Raw genomic sequence first — 20271 nt, 5'->3', positions numbered from 1 at the left:
CACATTGAGATCCAAAAAGACGAGGTGTTGGGTGTCTTAAAAAATATTAAGGTAGATAAGTCCCCAGGGCCTGATGGGATCTACCCCAGAATACTGAAGGAGGCTGGAGAGGAAATTGCTGAGGCTTTGACAGAAATCTTTGGATCCTCACTGTCTTCAGGGGATGTCCCGGAGGACTGGAGAATAGCCAATGTTGTTCCTCTGTTTAAGAAGGGTAGCAAGGATAATCCAGGGAACTACAGGCCGGTGAGCCTTACTTCAGTGGTAGGGAAATTACTGGAGAGAATTCTTCGAGACAGGATCTACTCCCATTTGGAAGCAAATGGACGTATTAGTGAGAGGCAGCATGGTTTTGTGAAGGGGAGGTCGTGTCTCACTAACTTGATAGAGTTTTTCAAGGAGGTCACTAAGATGACTGATGCAGGGAGGGCAGTGGATGTTGTCTATATGGACATCAGTAAGGCCTTTGACAAGGTCCCTCATGGTAGACTAGTACAAAAGGTGAAGTCACACGGGATCAGGGGTGAGCTGGCAAGGTGGATACAGAACTGGCTAGGTCATGGAAGGCAGAGAGTAGTAATGGAAGGATGCTTTTCTAATTGGAGGGCTGTGACCAATGGTGTTCCACAGGGATCAGTGCTGGGACCTTTGCTCTTTGTTGTATATATAAATGATTTGGAGGAAAATGTAACTGGTCTGATTAGTAAGTTTGCAGACGACACAAAGAAGGTGGAATTGCGGATAGCGATGAGGACTGTCAGAGGATACAGCAGGATTTAGATTGTTTGGAGACTTGGGCGGAGAGATGGCAGATGGAGTTTAATCCGGACAAATGTGAGGTAATGCATTTTGGAAGGTCTAATGCAGGTAGGGAATATACAGTGAATGGTAGAACTCTCAAGAGTATTGAAAGTCAAAGAGATCTAGGAGTACAGGTCCACAGGTCATTGAAAGGGGCAACACAGGTGGAGAAGGTAGTCAAGAAGGTATACGGCATGCTTGCCTTCATTGGCCGGGGAATTGAGTATAAGAATTGGCAAGTCATGTTGCAGCTGTATAGAACCTTAGTTAGGCCACACTTGGAGTATAGTGTTCAATTCTGGTCGCCACACTACCAGAAGGATGTGGAGGCTTTAGAGAGGGTGCAGAAGAGATTTACCAGAATGTTGCCTGGTATGGAGGGCATTAGCTATGAGGAGCAGTTGAATAAACTTGGTTTGTTCTCACTGGAACGAAGGAGGTTGAGGGGCGACCTGGTAGAGGTCTACAAAATTATGAGGGCATAGACAGAGTGGATAGTCAGAGGCTTTTCCCCGGGGTAGAGGGGTCAATTACTAGGGGGCATAGGTTTAAGGTGCGAGGGGCAAGGTTTAGAGTAGTTGTACGAGGCAAGTTTTTTACGCAGAAGGTAGTGGGTGCCTGGAACCCGCTGCCGGAGGAGGTGGTGGAAGCAGGGACGATAGTGACATTTAAGGGGCATCTTGACAAATACATGAATAGGATGGGAATAGAGGGATACGGACCCAGGAAGTGTAGAAGATTGTAGTTTAGTCGGGCAGCATGGTCGGCACGGGCTTGGAGGGCCGAAGGGCCTGTTCCTGTGCTGTACATTTCTTTGTTCTTTGTACCGCCAAGTATTACAGCAGGGTCGACCACACACTGGGCATGGTGGTAGTGCCAGAGAGTGCCACCACTATACCCGCTCAGTTGTGTAAGGTAGAGAATTGTAGGATACTGCTGCAGTGACAACGAAGGGACTGCTCTGTATGTTAATGTCAGGACCATGTGAACCACCTCAGTCAGCCAGAGTGAGGTGCCTTTGAAGTTTAAGAAAAGAAAGATTTGCATTGATTGCGAACCTTTCATGACCATAAGAGAAAATGCTTTAAGCTAATGAAATACTTTTGGAATGTAGTCACTGTTGTTGAATAGCTAAAGTGCACCAGCAAACTCGGACCAACAGAAATGCGATACTGGCCAGCTCATCTGATTTTACAATGGCGATTGAGGGATAAATAATGTCCGGGATATTGGAGAGAACGCCACTGCCCATCTTCAAAGTTGTGCCATTGGACCCTTCTCATCCACCCTGAGTGGACAGGTGGGGCCTCTGTTTTGATATCTCATCCATAAGACAACGCCTCCAACAGTGCAACACTCCCTCAGCGCTGCATTCGAGCGACAGCCTCGGAGTGCGACTTGAACCAAGAACCCGTGTGGTTCAGAGGCAGGACAGTCACCAGCTTTGGTGGGTTGTTGCAATACCTCCTGTCGATCATAGACACCGATGTCACAGTGGGAGAACAATGGTGCATGGAGTGAGTCCAGTGGCTGGAGCACTGATCAGAAAATTGCTTAGCTCTGATAATGTTGAGCTTCTTGAGTATCACTGCAGAGGAAGTCCAATAAATGGGAGGGTTTTTTTCAGTCTTGCATTCACCTTCCAGAAGTTGCTGAAGCAGAATTTAGCGGGTCTGGGTGGGCGAACAGGCAAATTGGTAAGATCAACCGATGAGCGGAACATTGTCTGCAGCCTGTAACCCATTTTCCTTCTCTGACTGCTGCTGCGTAATCGCAGAGTTTCCTCTTTTTAGCTAATTTCTGTGGTTTCCTTGATGGGGGATGGGGGTGGATGGAGCACAAGCTGTCGCTGTGTCGACTGCAGGCAAGGATGTCGTGAGCAACTCTTACGCGAGGTCAGTCACCAAATTAGGGCATTTGAAGAAAGCGCGTCACCAACTACACAGAGAAGGGAAATGTCCGGACCCTAGATTGGAGGCGCTGTCATTGTGGCACATTTACCCTTCCTAAATCTGCTCATTGAAAAGGAAAAATGCAGCCACTTGTCACGTGGATGACCCAATTTTCACAAAATACACGCCGACCTCTTCGGGGGTGACTGCAATGTTGAGAATGATGGTTGTGCCTCGCCTCCCACCCTCTGACAGTGCCCTCTAGGGGTAAAGTCATAACAATGCACCCAGGACAGACTGGCAGGGGGACCTGGGCCCTTCCTGCTTAAATAACACTCAGAACTTGGGGAAGAATGATCCGGAAGGCATGCAGTTCAGACATTAAACTGAGACACCTGCAAATGCACATCTCCTCCATACTCCCAGAATGCCTTGATCCTCTGCAATTCGCATACTGTCGCAACCGGTTCACAGCAGACGCCATTTCCCTGGCTCTATACTCATCCCTAGAGCATCTCAACAACAAGGACTACTACATCAGACTCCTATATATTGACCACAGCTCCGCCTTCAACACCATTGTGGTGATGTGCATCCATGTAAATGCATGTAGACTAGCTAGACACTAGAGGGAGCACCAGAGACATCACACACACACACACACTCAACCAATAGATCAGTTAGATACGACATGACCAATGGACATTCACGATACACACAGAGGTGACACTACCACAGGAGGGCATTACACCAACCCATATAGAAAGGACACCACACACATGATCTGCCTCTTTCCAGTGGAGACAGTCAGTGAGTAGAGACACAGGGTTGATTCAATATTAGACCCACCACGTGGATTGCAGCAGCTGGTTAGTCAGTCTGGGTAGCTATAGTAGGATTAGCAGTAGTGTCGAACCCGAGTAATAGAAGTGTAAATAGTTCAATAAACGTGTTGAAGTTAGCTCCACGTCTGAACCTTCCTTTGTCAAGAGCACCACAAGGAAGCCGCTTATATTACACCTAGAGCATAACAAATCATGGTACCAGGACTGAACTGTTTCAATCCACATAGCCATACCTCAGCGTACAGTGACAACCAGCAACGATACCCAGGCAAGATGTTCGAGATCCGGGTTCCGCAGCAGCTCCAGTACCATGGCGATCTCCGCGAAAACTGGCGGGCATTCCGGCAAATGTTTGAAATCTTCCTGGTAGCAGCCGACCTACAAGACGTGGCCGATGCTGAAAAGACAGAGCTTCTCCTCACCATCGCTGGTGCCAGAGCAGAAGAAATCTTTTAAAAATTCAAGTTCTCCAAAGGGCAAAACAGGAGCGACTTCCAGGCAGTCCTGGACAAATTCGGTAAATACTGTGAGGAAAACACACTCCAACCAGCAAGAAAAGGTAAGAGAAGCGCCAGTATTCACCACGAGGCCGAGATCCCAGAGCAGAGAACAGTTTTGATCGGCGGCCATCTTTCTAAAGGGACTGAACTTGCGCAGTTGCGCGAGAAGCGCACAGAACGGGAAGGTCCGTTTGCGCATGCGCGAGACGCTGCGCATGCGCAATCATGAAAACGGCCATCGGTACAGGAACAGCGATCTGCACATGCGCAATCGCTTCCTACGCGCTACGTCACATGCGTCATGACGTCAGAGGCCCCGGGCCATGCCCATTTAAAGGGGAAACGTCCCAAATCAAAGAAAAAATCTTTTAAAGCCTTAAAACAACCTTCCTTCACCTGGAATGACAGCACAATGCCTTAAATTGAACTAGGAAATGAAATTAACCTCCGAAGAACCCTGCAACAAGCAGTTACCTACGCCCAAACCGATGATTCCGACCTTGAATACTTCAAAACTGACCTTTATATTTTCTCTGGACCACGCAAGCGCAATGCCAGCTCCGCCACAAAACGTGATGAAGTGGTCTTGGAAGACAACGACTCAGACGAACCTTTCACCTTGGGAGACTACCCCAGCACCAAATCCGATCCGCAACTAGACGTGTTGCACATTGACGACCCCAACGACGAATTCTTCGGATTTGAGGATCTTCAGCCCAGCAGATATGACATCCCGACTCGTGAGTGCAGGATTATGCTGCGGCCTGAAACCAAGAGACAGAGAGCGGTACAAGCCCACAGAGAGCGGCCTGCTGCCACACAGAGCGTGGTCCACGCACCGCTCAGGATTCCCGACTCTACGATAGAAGACACGCAAGACTCCACACCGCAGTCCTTGCATGAACAAGAAGTGACTCCAGTGTCGCAATCCTCCACAGCGAGCTCATGGACAGCCTCCACAACAGAAGAAATGCAAGACTCCAGAGCGCAGTCCTTGCACACACAAAACGTGACTCCAGTGTCATAAGCCTCCGCAGCGAGCTCGTGGACAGCCTCCACGATAGAAGCAACGCAAGACTCCGGCGCGCAGTCCTTGCAGGAACAAGACCATGTGGGTCTTGCAACCTCCTCTGACCAACTAGCAGCAGACGATGCAAGTCTGCCATGCTCAAGTAAACAGCAAGAAGACTGTAACAGTCTACCACGCTCCAGTGCACAGCAGGACGACCATGACGGTCTATCATGCTACAGTGAAGAACAAAGCGACGATGACAGTCCAAGCCCAAATGAAGGACAACAAGACAATGACAGTCCACCCACATTGTTTGTGCCACCAGATGAAGACTCTGACAATTTACCCAACCCAAGTGAACAACAAGCAGCTACTGAGGCTCTACCCATGGTATGTGAGACAAGTGACAACAGTATCTCACTTCCCATGCAAGATGTGCAAAGTGACAGACCTCAGCTAGTGTGTACAGAGGCACTCGACAATCACTTTGAGACCACTGGTGACTCCAGTGACACCATGATACTTCCACCCTCATTCGCTCGAACCTCGCCACAAGTCAATGCATTCCTGCATGTTCCGACTCCAGACGTGCAGCTTCAAGAAATCTCAGCTGACTCCTGTGAACCTGCTTAGACTCCGGACGGGGAGCATCAACAAGCCAACACTGACTCAGTTAAAACTGACCAGACTCCAGATGGGGAGCAACCAAACGCCGACTCTGATTCACGTAAGCCGGACTTTGCTCCAGACAGGGAGTGCCACAACCTCAGTGATGGCACGCTCAGGGTGACAGCAGATGCCACAACGACAGGAGATGGATCACTTAACAATTACACTGGGTCAGTAATAACAAGCAGTGGCTACAGTCCAAGAGGAATACACCAATATTCACCACAGCTATATCCACACATTCCTCCCACACCGGCAGTGTAGCCAATGACAGCTCATGCTGGACAAACCTAGTATTCAGGCATGCAGCAGCCTATGCAGCATATTCTCAAACAGGCCAGCACTACGGATTGCCCACTAATGGAATCAAGACCGAAGGAGGACTACCGCAAGCACAATCTGCACTACAGACTGGATGCCTTAGTTACAGCTCAGGATTTGCTGCACCCCAGCCTGGCCAGACGGCATATTCCTATCAGATGCAAGGTTCTAGTATCACACCATCACCAGGTATTTATGCGAGCAGCAATTCTGTTTCCAATTCGACAAGCTTCAACGGTTCTCAGCAGGATCACCCTTCCTGCACAGCACGTGGCCAGAACCAGTATATACAGTCTTATCCAACTTCAACATATGGCACATCCATGACCTCGAATGATACTGTGGATGGTACCTCTTCAAAGTCAACACCTTATCAGCTACAAGATGCCATCCGACAGCACCATCACAAACATCGAAAAAGAAAGGGACTCCAAATCAGACAGCGAAGTGATTTGACCACTTCTTGGTTCCTGTGGCACAGGGAAGTTGATGGCGTTCATAACCAAGAGAGACATTTGACCATGATGCTTGATGGTTTTTGGACTCACACGAATGATTTGGACTTATTGTTTAATCACTGTTCCCATGACTTGTATATACCTTAACTTACCTACCTGTTTTTTGTTCAATTTTCTTAAAGTGTACAGAAAATATGTAACATATAAAAAAGGGGGGATGTGGTGATGTGCATCAATGTAAATACATGTAGCTAGACACTAGAGGGAGCACCAGAGACATCACACACTCAACCAATAGATCAGTTAGATAGGACATGACCAATGGACATTCACGATACACACAGAGGTGACATGACCACAGGAGGGCATTACACCAACCCAATTATTTAAAGGACACCACACACATGATCTGCCTCTTTCCAGTGGAGACAGTCAGTGAGTACAGACACAGGGTTGATTCAATATCACTCCCACCACGTGGATTGCAGCAACTGGTTAGTCAGTCTGGGTAGCTATAGTAGGATTAGCAGTAGTGTCGAACCCGAGTAATAGAAGTGTAAATAGTTTAATAAACGTGTTGAAATTATCTCCACGTCTGAGCCTTCTTTTGTCAAGTGCACCACAAGGAAGCCGCTTATGCTACACCTAGAGCATAACAAATCAACCATAATCCCAGCCAAGCTCATATCAAAGCTCCAAAACCTAGGACTTGGCTCCCCACTCTGCAACTGGATCCTCGATTTTCTGACCAACAGACCACAATCAGTAAGAATGAACAACAACACCTCCTCCACAATAGTCCTCAATACCGGGACCCCGCAAGGCTGCGTACTTAGCCCCCTACTATACTCCCTGTACACACGACTGCGTGGCAAAACTTGGTTCCAACTCCATCTACAAGTTTGCTGACGATACGACCATAGTGGGCCAGATCTTGAATAACGATGAGTCCGAATACAGGAGGGAGATAGAGAACCTAGTGGAATGGTGTAGCGACAACAATCTCTCCCTCAATGCCAGCAAAACTAAAGAGCTGGTCATTGACTTCAGGAAGCAAAGTACTGCACACACCCCTGTCAGCATCAACGGGGCCGAGGTGGAGATGGTTAGCAGTTTCAAATTCCTAGGGCTGCACCTCTCCAAAAATGTGTCCTGGTCCACCCACGTCAACGCTACCACCAAGAAAGCACAACAGCGCCTATACTTCCTCAGGAAACTAAGGAAATTTGGCATGTCCACATTAAACCCGTACCAACTTTTACAGATGCACCATAGAAAGCATCCTATCAGGCTGCATCACAGCCTGGTATGGCAACTGCTCGGTCCTGGACCGCAAGAAACTTCAGAGAGTCGTGAACACCGCCCAGTCCATCACATGAACCTGCCTCCCATCCATTGACACCATCTATATCTCCCGCTGCCTGGGGAAAGCAGGCAGCATAATCAAAGACCCCTCCCACCCGGCTTACTCACTCTTCCAACTTCTTCCATCGGGCAGGAGATACAGAAGTCTGAGAACACGCACGGACAGACTCAAAAACAGCTTCCCCACTGTCACCAGACTCCTAAATGACCCTCTTATGGACTGACCTCATTAACACTACAACCTGTATGCTTCACCCGATACCGGTGTTACATTGTATACCTTGTGTTGCCTTATTATGTATTTTCTTTTATTCCCTTTTCTTCCCATGTACTTAATGATCTGTTGAGCTGCTTGCAGAAAAATACTTTTCACTGTACCTCGGTACACGTGACAATAAACAAATCCAATCCAATGTGGACTTGAAGATCCCACGGTGCACTCAGAGAAGAGTAAGGAGAGTTCCTCTGCATGCTTGGTCAACATTCCTCCCTCCACCAATATCAGAAAAAATCGATTATCTGGACATTTATTGCATTTCTTTTGTTGAGGCTTGTGTATAATTTTTAAAATAAATATTTTTGGGGAAAAGTTTTTCCAATATAACACTTTCACAACCATATTCATACAACAATTACAATATTCCAACCCCCCCACCCCCCAATCCCTCCCCCCTAACAACTGATGCTGACCAACTGCCTGAAGTAGGAAATGAGCGGCTGCCATCTCGGTAGAAACCTTCCGTTGACCCTCTCAAAAGATACTTCACTTTTTCTAAATGTAAGGACTCGATCAGGTCACGTAACCACATCGCAGAACTGGGTGGGACCGAAGACTCCCATCCAAACAGAACTCCCCTTCGGGCTATTAATGAGGCGAAGGCCAGAGCATTTGCCTTCACCCCCGTTTGTAGCTCCGGTAAGCCTGAAACCCCAAAGATAGCCACCAAAGGACAAGGCTCCAACTCAACCCCGAGAATTCCTGACATGGTCTGAAGAAGGAGACCCAAAAGTTCAGAAGCTAAGAACAAGACCAGAACATGTGTGTATGATGCGCTGGACCCCAAGAACACAGCTCGCACCTACATCTACTGCCGACAAGAACCCACTCATCCGTGCCCTGGTCAGATGTGCCCTATGGACCACCTTGAACTGAATCAGGCTGAGCCTCGTCACGAGGCTGAGCCTAGTTACGAGGAGGTGGAGTTTACTCTTGTGTATAGCTTCGCCCCACACCTCCCACTCAACACCTGGCCCAGCTCCCTCTCTCACTTCCTCTTGACCTCATCCAGTGGAATCTGACTAAGGAAATTTGGCACGTCAGCTACGACCCTCACCAACTTCTACAGATGCACCATAGAAAGCATTCTTTCTGGTTGTATCACAGCTTGGTATGGAGCCTGCTCTGCCCAAGACCGCAGGAAACTACAAAAGGTCGTGAATGTAGCCCAGTCCATTACGCAAACCAGCCTCCCATCCATTGACTCTATCTATAATTCCCGCTGCCTCAGAAAGGCAGCCAGCATAATTAAGGACCCCAAGCACCCCGGACATACTCTCTTCCACCTTGTTCCGTCAGGAAAAACATACCAAAGTTTGAGGTCACGTACCAACCGACTCAAGAACAGCTTCTTCCCTACTGCCATTAGACTTTTGAATGGACCTACCTCGTATTAAGTTGATCTCTTCTCTACACCTTGCTATAACTGTAACATTGTATTCTGCAGTCTCCTTCCTTCCCTATGTACGGTATGCATTGTTTGTACAGTCTGCAAGAAACAACACTTTTCATTGTATACTAATACATGTGACAATAATAAATCAAATCAAATTAAATTAAATCATCGACACAAGCCGACTACAAATATCCAACATCTTCCCCTCCCCTCCATCGACCACCGACAGCTTCCTATCCACCACCAAGGGCGAGAGTGCCAAGGGGAATGAAGAAATCTCCTTGCGTACAAAGGCACGTACCTGATAATACCGAAACAGATTAGCTCTCTGAAGTTGGTACTTGCCAACCACTTCTCAAAACTAGTGAACTTCCCATCTCTGAACAAATCCCCACACCACTCCAGCCCCTCCTCTCGCCATGTCCCAAATGACGAGTCCAAGGCTACCAGTACAAAACGATGATTTTCACAGATTGAGGCCAAAAATGACATAGCATCCATCTTAAAATGCTGCCTAAACTCCATATTCTCAAGGTGGGCACCACCGGACTGGAAGAAGCTTTGTGTGTAACTTAGCTCATGCATTTTCCTCCATACCTAGCGTGCATTTCAAAGTAATGCATTGGACCGGAAAGTATTTTGGGGCACCTTGAGGGCATAGAAATACAAGTTCATTTTTTATTCCTTTTAGTTGAAGATTTCCTGATACGTGAAGCCTTTCAAAGGGTCTTTCCTTTATCAATTCCACCCAGATTGCTTCTGGTTGCCACCACAGCCCATCGCTACACCTGAGAGATCCTGCACAGCCAAACAGCAAAGCTGATTCCCATGGTCAGAGGGAAAAGGTTTGAGCAAAGACTGGAATAGCTTCGGCTCCTCAGATTTGGAAGCAACAAGGCAGTGTAGAGAGTTTATAACAGAGACGGTTAATCAGCTCTGGGATTTACACATACACCAGGAGCTTCGGTAGTGAACCTGCCACCTCTACCCTACATGTGATACTCACCCCACTGGGCTAACTCTGAAGAGGTGACCTGGTAAATCATCTCTAGCACACAAACAACTGTTTGCTCACGAGGAAGGCCCATCATTACCTTCTCGAGGGAGCTAAGGATGCCACCTTCCGTCTTCATCCACATGTCCTGTGTACAAATCACAGAATTTCTACCGTGCAGGAGGAGGCCATTCGGCCCATCGTGGCTGCAACAGCTCTCCAAACGAGCATCATGACTTAGTGCCTTAGTCCCCTGCCTTTTCCCCATTCCCTTACACCTTGTTTCTATTCAAATAACGACACTTCCCGGCAGTGCATTCCAGACCGGAACCACTCGTTGAGTGAATAAGTTTTTTCTCGCATCACATTTGCTTCTTTTGCAAATCATTTTAAGAATGTGGCCCTCTCGTTCTTGATCCTTTACCGAACGGGAACAGCTTCTCCCTACCCACTCTGTCCAGCCGCCTCATGGTTTTGAACATCTCTATCAAATCTCCTCTTGGCCATCTTGTCTCCAAGGAGAATAGTCCCAAACTCTCCAATCTATCCTCATAACTGAAGCTATCAAAATCTTATCAAAAAGATGGGGCAACAGATCAAGAGGGTGGGTTGGGGAGGGGGTGTCCAAGATCAGCGGGTATAAGTTGATTTTGAGCAGGCATTTAATACTTCCTTGCATAGAGGAAGATTGACAGCAGAATGGGTGGAAAGGTGACCGGGGGGCGGATTTGGACCTGTTAAAGGAAACGGTTGGCTGCTTTAGTGAAGAATCAGTGGGGCTGAGATTATGGAAGTATAGGATTAAATGTAATGAAGGGTCTTTGTTCAAGCATGATGCATTGAGATGTTACTGTGCTGTGAGAATGAGAAGCAGCAAATCCTATCTAAATCCTTATGTTTGAACATCACACCAAGGGAGCTCTTAAACAAGGGGAAGGGAGAGGGTGTCCCCTTCCTCCACCTGATGGGAGGGTCGGGATGAGGTGCCTGCAGCTCTGAAACCATCCATGGGGGAGGGGGGAGGTGGAGTGATGGGGGCACCTGCCCCCATTCCTCTCTAATATACAGAGGTGCTGCTTGTACACCTCCTGCTCTCACAGCATCACATAGGAGGCTGAGAAAACTGGGACACGGGCTGAGGAAACTAAGTTCTTCTTCATGACTGCTGGGGTCACATTGCTACAACGGACATTTTTACCAGCTTCCTTCTTCAATTTGAATACTGGGACAAAGGTAGACCTGGTCCCTATCGCTAAAACGCTTACTAACATCTAAATTCATAAGATGCTCACACAAGGCAGTAAAACACTGCCCTGGTCCTGAGTAATGGGATTGTACGGGTTTTTTTTTTTCCAGTGTCCATGAGCTGAGGCAAAATGTCTCAAAAGATCACGAAACCATCAAGAAGAAAGAGTTGGAGCAGGGAGCAAAGGCGTCTTACGGTTATGGTGGCAAGTTTGGGGTCCAGAAAGATCGCATGGACAAGGTAATTGATCATTCCAAATTTCCTTTCATGCCATTGGATATGAAAGCTCAGACTGTAACTTTGTACATTGAACCATTTGCAAGATCTACTGGAAAAGGAGAGGCAGGGTGCTAGGCCGGGGGAAGCAGGGAGCTGGGGGGGGGGGGGAGCGGGGGGTGGTTTGCAGAGTCATGGTAGGGGTGAGAGGAGCAGGGTGGTGAGGGGGGCGGGGAAAGCAGGGTGCTGGGGTGGAGGGGGAGCAGGGCGCTGGGGTGGGGAGCAGGGCTCTGGGCCGGAGGGGAGAAGGGGGTGGTGGGAGCGTTGTTGGGAGCAGGGAGGGATGGGGGCACTAGGAGGAGTGGGATGCAGGAGGGGTGGGAGCGCATGGAAGGGTGCAGGAGGTGTGGGGGGTGCAGGAGGGGGTGGGGGAGCAGGAGGGGGTGCGGGAGCATGGAAGGGTGCGGGAGGTGGGGGGTGCAGGAGGAGGTGGGGGAGCATGGAAGGGTGGGGGAGGTGGGGGTAGGAGCATGGAAGGGTGCAGGAGGGAGTGGGGAGCATGGAAGGGTGCGGGAGGTGGGGGTTGCAGGAGGTGGTGGGGGAGAATGAAAGGGTGGGGGAGGAGGTGGTGGCACAGGGAAGGGTGGGGTTGCAGGCAATGGTGCGGGCAGCGAGTGCAACAGTTCACTTTGGCACTTGGTTTGCTCAGTGCAAGTGGAAGACAGTCAAAGGGGACTGGTGGACATATGTTGTGCATGCTGTAATTCCCAGTATTCCTCTTCTCCTAGTCTGCCTTAGGAAACGAGTATGTAGCAGATGTTGCAAAACATTCATCACAGACTGACGCAGCCAAGGGTTTCGGTGGGAAGTATGGAGTTCAAAAAGATCGGACGGACAAGGTAAGGAAAAAAAGCAACTCTGCCAACATTATAAGCCTGTGGAGATGTCAATCCAATGAGACCACAGAATAGAGTGGCTCCAACACTGACATTTCTATGTGTGAGACCTGCACTCTGATCCAGACCACACAGAGGAGTGGGGTCGACACTTTCTGACTCCTGTCAAAGTGATCCGGCAGGCAGCTTAGACTCTTTCAGCCGATTTCACCAGCCCACACTGGTCACAGGCTGGAAGAGTAAGAAATAAAAGATCGCACAGGTCTTATCTGTTATGGGCCAGGGTTTAGAGAACCCCAAAGTGTATCATGGAGTTCACCTGACTCACAACATTTACTAGATTGTGGTATGGGGAGCACACGGCCCACTCTACAGATGTGGTACAGCAGAAATGGAAAAGTATTTTTTCAAAGCAAAACAATGTTTATTCTATGAACTCAGTTAATCTTTTTAAAACATACAGTGAACATCTTAGCAACCATTAATTCAAATACAACCCCAAAGAATACAACACTCCATGTAATCCTTAAACTTTCCTTTTAACATCCATAAGACAAAAAAAAAACCCTTGTACAGAAAGACATCAGGTTTAACTTCTCTACTGAGAACAGTTACCACATTCAAATCACCAAATGGACATTCATACACATGCAGAGATTCATACACATCTTGCTGTGACTGTAGCTTCTCCAAAACTAAAACGAGACTAAACACACCCTGTAGCAGACAGCCCAAAGCGAAAGTAATAGCAGACAGGCGGCCCAGCTCCACCCCCACTCTGACATCACTGATAAACACCCATTTCTTAAAGGTACATCCACAACAGATATTTTTATAAACACCCATTTCTTAAAGGGACTCTCACATGACCTATCTGAGGTTTGATACTGATTTCTGAGACACAGAGGGATACCTACTCTGTATCTGACACGGCTAGGACTTGACTGTTGCTCAGTGGCTGGATTTCCTCACTATGAATAGGAAATAAGTTAGTTCTGACGCACCTTTTCGGAACTCCTCATTAACTACAATAGGTGGTTGGGTTATTTTTCATTCACGGGATGTGGGCATTGCTGGCTGGGACAGCACTTGTGCTTGAACTGAGTAGCTTACTAGGCCATTTCAGGAGGCAGTAAAGAATCAACCACATTGCAGCTGAGCTGTGGGCCAGACCAGGTAAGGATGTCCCAAAGGGGCATTAGGATCTTGACAACAATCCACAATTTTTAATGTCATCCAGATTTTTATTGATTTCAAACTTCACCATCTACCTTTGTGGGACTTGACCCTGGGTCCCCCAGGTGTTACCCAGGGATTAATGGTCAAATGACAATACCAATACTCCACCTCCTCCCTGTATGAATCGGGATATGCGTGGGTAGGGGTGAACGGGGATATGGGGAGAGGGTGGGTAGGGGTGAGCGGGGATATGGGGAGAGGGGGGTAGGAGTGAATGGGGATATAGGGAGAGGGTGGGTACGGATGAGCGGGGATATGGGGAGAGGGTGGTATAGGGTAATCGGGGATATGGGGAGAGGGTGCGGAGGGAGGGATTGGGGATATGGGGAGTGGGTGCATAGGGGTAATTGTGGATATGGGGAGAGGGTGGTTAGGGGTAATCGGGGATATGGGGAGTGGGTGCATAGGGGTAATTGTGGATATGGGGAGAGGGTGGTTAGGGGTAATCGGGGACATGGGGAGTGGGTGGGTAGAGGTAATCGGGGATATGGGGAGAGGGTGGGTAGGGGTAATCGGGGATATGGGGAGAGGGTGGGTAGGGGTAATCGGGGATATGGGGAGGGTGGGTAGGGGTAATCGGGGATATGGGGAGTGGGTGGGTAGGGGGTAATCGGGGATATGGGGAGTGGGTTGGTAGGGGTAATCGGGGATATGGGGAATGGGTTGGTAGGGGTAATCGGGGATATGGGGAGTGGGTTGGTAGGGGTAATCGGGGATATGGGGAGAGGGTGGTTAGGGGTAATCAGGGATATGGGGAGTGGGTGGGTAGGGGTAATCGGGGATATGGGGAGTGGGTGGGTAGGGGTAATCGGGGATATGGGGAGTGGGTGGGTAGGGGTAATCAGGGATATGGGGAGTGGGTGGGTAGGGGTAATCGGGGATATGGGGAGTGGGTTGGTAGGGGTAATCGGGGATATGGGGAGAGGGTGGTTAGGGGTAATCAGGGATATGGGGAGTGGGTGGGTAGGGGTAATCGGGGATTTGGGGAGTGGGTGGGTAGGGGTAATCGGGGATATGGGGAGGGTGGGTAGGGGTAATCGGGGATATGGGGAGTGGGAGGGCAGGGGTAATCGGGGATATGGGGAGTGGGTGGGTAGGGGTAATCGGGGATATGGTGAGTGGGTTGGTAGGGGTAATCGGGGAAATGGGGAGTGGGTTGGTAGGGGTAATCAGGGATATGGGGAGTGGGTGGGTAGGGGTAATCGGGGATATGGGGAGGGTGGGTAGGGGTAATCGGGGATATGGGAAGGTGGGTAGGGGTAATCGGGGATATGGGGAGTGGGAGGGCAGGGGTAATCGGGGATATGGGGAGGGTGGGTCGGTGTAATCGGGGATATGGGGAGTGGGAGGGCAGGGGTAATCAGGGATATGGGGAGTGGGTGGGTGGGGGTATGGAGGAGGGTGGGTAGGGGTAATCGGGGTTATGGGAAATGGGTGGGTGAGTGGGGGGGGATTGGGTATATGGGGTGTGGGTGGGTAGGAGGAGATTGGGGAGAGGGTGGGTGGAGGGGAGATTGGGGATATTGGGGAGGTTGGGCAGGGGTAATCGGGGTTATGGGAGGGTGGGTAGGAGGGGATTGGGGATATGGGGAGTGGGTGGGTAGGGGTAATCGGGGATTTGGGGGAGGGTGGGTAGGGGTAATCGGGGATATGGGGAGTGGGTGGGTAGGGGTAATCGGGGATATGGGGAGTGGGTGGGTAGGGGGGATTGGGGATATGGGGAGAGGGTGGGTGGGGGGGAGATTGGGGATATGGGGGAGGGTGGGCAGGGGGGGATTAGGGATATGGGGGAGTGTGGGTAGGGAGGACTGGGGATATGGGGAATGGGTGGGTAGGGGGGGATTGGGGATATGGGGAGAGGGTGGGTGGGTGGGATATTGGGGAGGTTGGGTAGGGGGGATTGGGGATATGGGGAGAGGGTGGATAGGGGGGATTGGGGATATGGGGAGTGGGTGGGTGGGGGAGATTGGGGATATGGGGAGTGGGTGGGTGGGGCGAGATTGGGGATATGGGTGGGGTGGGTAGGGGGGATTGGGGATATGGGGAGTGGGTGGGTAGGGGGGTATTGGGAGGTTGGGTAGGGGGGATTGGGGATATGGGGAGTGGGTGGGTAGGGGTAATCGGGGATATGGGGGAGGGTGGGTAGGGTTAATCAGGGATATGTGGAGAGGGTGGCTAGGGTGGGATTGGGGATATGGGGAGTGGGTGGGGGGGGAGATTGGGGATATTGGGGAAGATTGGGTAGGGGGGATTGGGGATATGGGGAGAGGGTGGTTAGGGGGGATTGGGGATTTGGGGAGAGGGTGGGTGGGGGGGAGATTGGGGATATTGGGGAAGATTGGGTAGGGGGGATTGGGGATATGGGGAGAGGGTGGTTAGGGGGGATTGGGGATATGGGGAGTGGGTGGGCAGGGGGGGATTGGGGATATGGGGAGTGGGTGGGGGGAGATTGGGGATATTGGGGAGGTTGGGTAGGGGGGATTGGGGATATGGGGAGTGGGTGGGTAGGGGTAATCGGGGATATGGGGAGAGGGTGGGTGGGGGGTAGATTGGGGATATGGGGAGGGTGGTTAGGGGGGGGATTGAGGATATGGGGAGTGGGTGGGTAGGGGGGATTGAGGATATGGGGAGTGGGTGGGTATGGGGGATTGGGAATATGGGGAGTGGGTGGGGGGGAGATTGGGGATATTGGGGAGATTGGGTAGGGGGGATTGGGGATATGGGGAGTGGGTGGGTAGGGGTAATCGGGGATATGGGGAGGGTGGATAGGGGTAATCGGGGATATGTGGAGAGGGTGGGTGGGGGGGATTGGGAATATGGGGAGTGGGTGGGGGGGGGAGATTGGGTAGGGGGGATTGGGGATATGGGGAGTGGGTGGGTAGGGGTAATCGGGGATATGGGGGAGGGTGGGTAGGGGTAATCGGGGATATGTGGAGAGGGTGGGTGGGGGGGATTGGGGATATGGGGTCTTGTGGATTTGATAAGTGAAAATGGGTCAATTTTGTTTTCCTGGTGCTACATGTTTGCTCCTTCTGTGTTGCCCTAAATGTGGTGGTCCCTGTGGATATTAGTCTAACAGCTCAATCTCCTGGCTCTCTCTTGCAGTCTGCCATGGGATACGATTACAAAGGAGAAGTGGACAAGCATGCTTCACAGAAAGGTAAAATGTGGCGTTACTCCCAGCCAATGGGGATGTGGGACCAGAAGGAAATGGTCAAGAAATTCCACAATGAGGTGGAATTGAAGTCAAAATCCCACATCATTATCTGCAATGTGTTGCCCTCTGCATTTTACTAAATGTGCGTGATTTACTGTACTTACCCAGGTTTGTGTTATATTCTACCTTCACAGGGGTATATAACACTGTCTGTATTTACCTGGGTGTGTGATACTCTCTGTATTTACCTGGGTGTACGATACTCTCTGTATTTACCTGGGTGTGTGATACTCTCTGTATTTACCTGGGTGTGTGATACTCTCTGTATTTACCTGGGTGTACGATACTCTCTGTATTTACCTGGGTGTGTGATACTCTCTGTATTTACCTGGGTGTGTGATACTCTCTGTATTTACCTGGGTGTGTGATACTCTCTGTATTTACCTGGGTGTGTGATACTCTCTGTATTTACCTGGGTGTACGATACTCTCTGTATTTACCTGGGTGTGTGATACTCTCTGTATTTACCTGGGTGTACGATACTCCCTGTATTTACCTGGGTGTGTGATACTCTCTATATTTACCTGGGTGTGTGACACTCTCTGTATTTACCTGGGTGTGTGATACTCTCTGTATTTACCTGGGTGTGTGATACTCTCTATATTTACCTGGGTGTGTGACACTCTCTGTATTTACCTGGGTGTGTGATACTCTCTGTATTTACCTGGGTGTGTGATACTCTCTGTATTTACCTGTGTGTATGATACTCTCTGTATTTACTTGGGTGTGTGATACTCTATATTTACCTGGGTGTCTGATACTCTCTGTATTTACCTGTGTGTATGATACTCTCTGTATTTACTTGGGTGTGTGATACTCTTTGTACTTACCTGGGTGTGTGATACTCTCTGTATTTACCTGTGTGTATGATACTCTCTGTATTTACTTGGGTGTGTGATCCTCTCTATATTTACCTGGGTGTGTAATACTCTATATTTACCTGGGTGTACGATACTCTCTGTATTTACCTGGGTGTGTGACACTCTCTGTATTTACCTGGGTGTGTGATACTCTCTGTATTTACCTGGGTGTGTGATACTCTCTCTATTTACTTGGGTGTGTGATACTCTTTGTACTTACCTGTGTGTGTGATTGTCACTGTATTTACCTGGGTGTGTGATACTCTCTGTATTTACCTGGGTGTGTGATACTCTCTATATTTACCTGGGTGTGTGATACTCTATATTTACCTGGGTGTGTGATACTCTCTGTATTTACCTGGGTGTGTGATACTCTCTGTATTTACCTGGGTATGCGACACTCTCTGTACCTACCTGGGTGTGTGATACTCTCTGTACTTACCTGGATGTGTGATACTCTCTGTACTTACCTGGGTGTGTGATACTCTCTGCATTTACCTGGGTGTATGATACTCTCTGTACTTACCTGGGTGTGTGATACTCTCTGTACTTACCTGGATGTGTGATACTCTCTGTACTTACCTGAGTCTGTGATACTCTCTGTACTTACCTGGGTGTGTGATACTCTCTGTACTTACCTGGATGTGTGATACTCTCTGTATTTACCTGGGTGTGTGATACTCTCTGTATTTACCTGGGTGTGTGATACTCTCTGTACTTACCTGGGTCTGTGATACTCTCTGTACTTACCTGGGTGTGTGATACTCTCTGTACCTACCTGGATGTGTGATACTCTCTGTATTTACCTGGGTGTGTGATACTCTCTGTATTTACCTGGGTGTGTGATACTCTTTGTACTTACCTGGGTGTGTGATACTCTTTGTACTTACCTGGGTGTGTGATACTCTCTGTATTTACCTGGGTGTGTGATACTCTTTGTATTTACCTGGGTGTGTGATACTCTCTGTACTTACCTGGGTCTGTGATACTCTTTGTATTTACCTGGGTGTGTGATACTCTCTGTACTTACCTGGGTCTGTGATACTCTCTGTACTTACCTGGGTGTGTGATCCTCTCTATATTTACCTGGGTGTGTAATACTCTATATTTACCTGGGTGTACGATACTCTCTGTATTTACCTGGGTGTGTGACACTCTCTGTATTTACCTGGGTGTGTGATACTCTCTGTATTTACCTGGGTGTGTGATACTCTCTCTATTTACTTGGGTGTGTGATACTCTTTGTACTTACCTGTGTGTGTGATTGTCACTGTATTTACCTGGGTGTGTGATACTCTCTGTATTTACCTGGGTGTGTGATACTCTCTATATTTACCTGGGTGTGTGATACTCTATATTTACCTGGGTGTGTGATACTCTCTGTATTTACCTGGGTGTGTGATACTCTCTGTATTTACCTGGGTATGCGACACTCTCTGTACCTACCTGGGTGTGTGATACTCTCTGTACTTACCTGGATGTGTGATACTCTCTGTACTTACCTGGGTGTGTGATACTCTCTGCATTTACCTGGGTGTATGATACTCTCTGTACTTACCTGGGTGTGTGATACTCTCTGTACTTACCTGGATGTGTGATACTCTCTGTACTTACCTGAGTCTGTGATACTCTCTGTACTTACCTGGGTGTGTGATACTCTCTGTACTTACCTGGATGTGTGATACTCTCTGTATTTACCTGGGTGTGTGATACTCTCTGTATTTACCTGGGTGTGTGATACTCTCTGTACTTACCTGGGTCTGTGATACTCTCTGTACTTACCTGGGTGTGTGATACTCTCTGTACCTACCTGGATGTGTGATACTCTCTGTATTTACCTGGGTGTGTGATACTCTCTGTATTTACCTGGGTGTGTGATACTCTTTGTACTTACCTGGGTGTGTGATACTCTTTGTACTTACCTGGGTGTGTGATACTCTCTGTATTTACCTGGGTGTGTGATACTCTCTGTACTTACCTGGGTGTGTGATACTCTTTGTATTTACCTGGGTGTGTGATACTCTCTGTACTTACCTGGGTCTGTGATACTCTCTGTACTTACCTGGG

At 49.0% G+C, this 20271-nt stretch overlaps 1 protein-coding gene across 3 annotated transcripts in view; it reads left to right on the top strand.

Moving 5' to 3' along the window:
- The window catches only part of LOC140387912 (src substrate cortactin-like), a 108125-nt gene that overhangs the window by 48769 nt on the left and 39085 nt on the right, over positions 1 to 20271 (top strand). For all 3 annotated transcript variants that reach the window (XM_072471219.1, XM_072471218.1, XM_072471220.1), the window contains exons 4-6: positions 11887 to 12016; positions 12781 to 12891; positions 17233 to 17287. In XM_072471219.1, coding sequence (XP_072327320.1) covers positions 11887 to 12016; positions 12781 to 12891; positions 17233 to 17287 — 296 coding nt within the window. The remainder of the gene's footprint in view (positions 1 to 11886; positions 12017 to 12780; positions 12892 to 17232; positions 17288 to 20271) is intronic.

The sequence above is a fragment of the Scyliorhinus torazame genome, chromosome 13 (genome assembly GCF_047496885.1).
Source record: "Scyliorhinus torazame isolate Kashiwa2021f chromosome 13, sScyTor2.1, whole genome shotgun sequence".
NCBI classification, from domain to species: Eukaryota; Metazoa; Chordata; class Chondrichthyes; order Carcharhiniformes; family Scyliorhinidae; genus Scyliorhinus; species Scyliorhinus torazame.
This window is presented reverse-complemented; position numbering and strand designations above follow the sequence as displayed.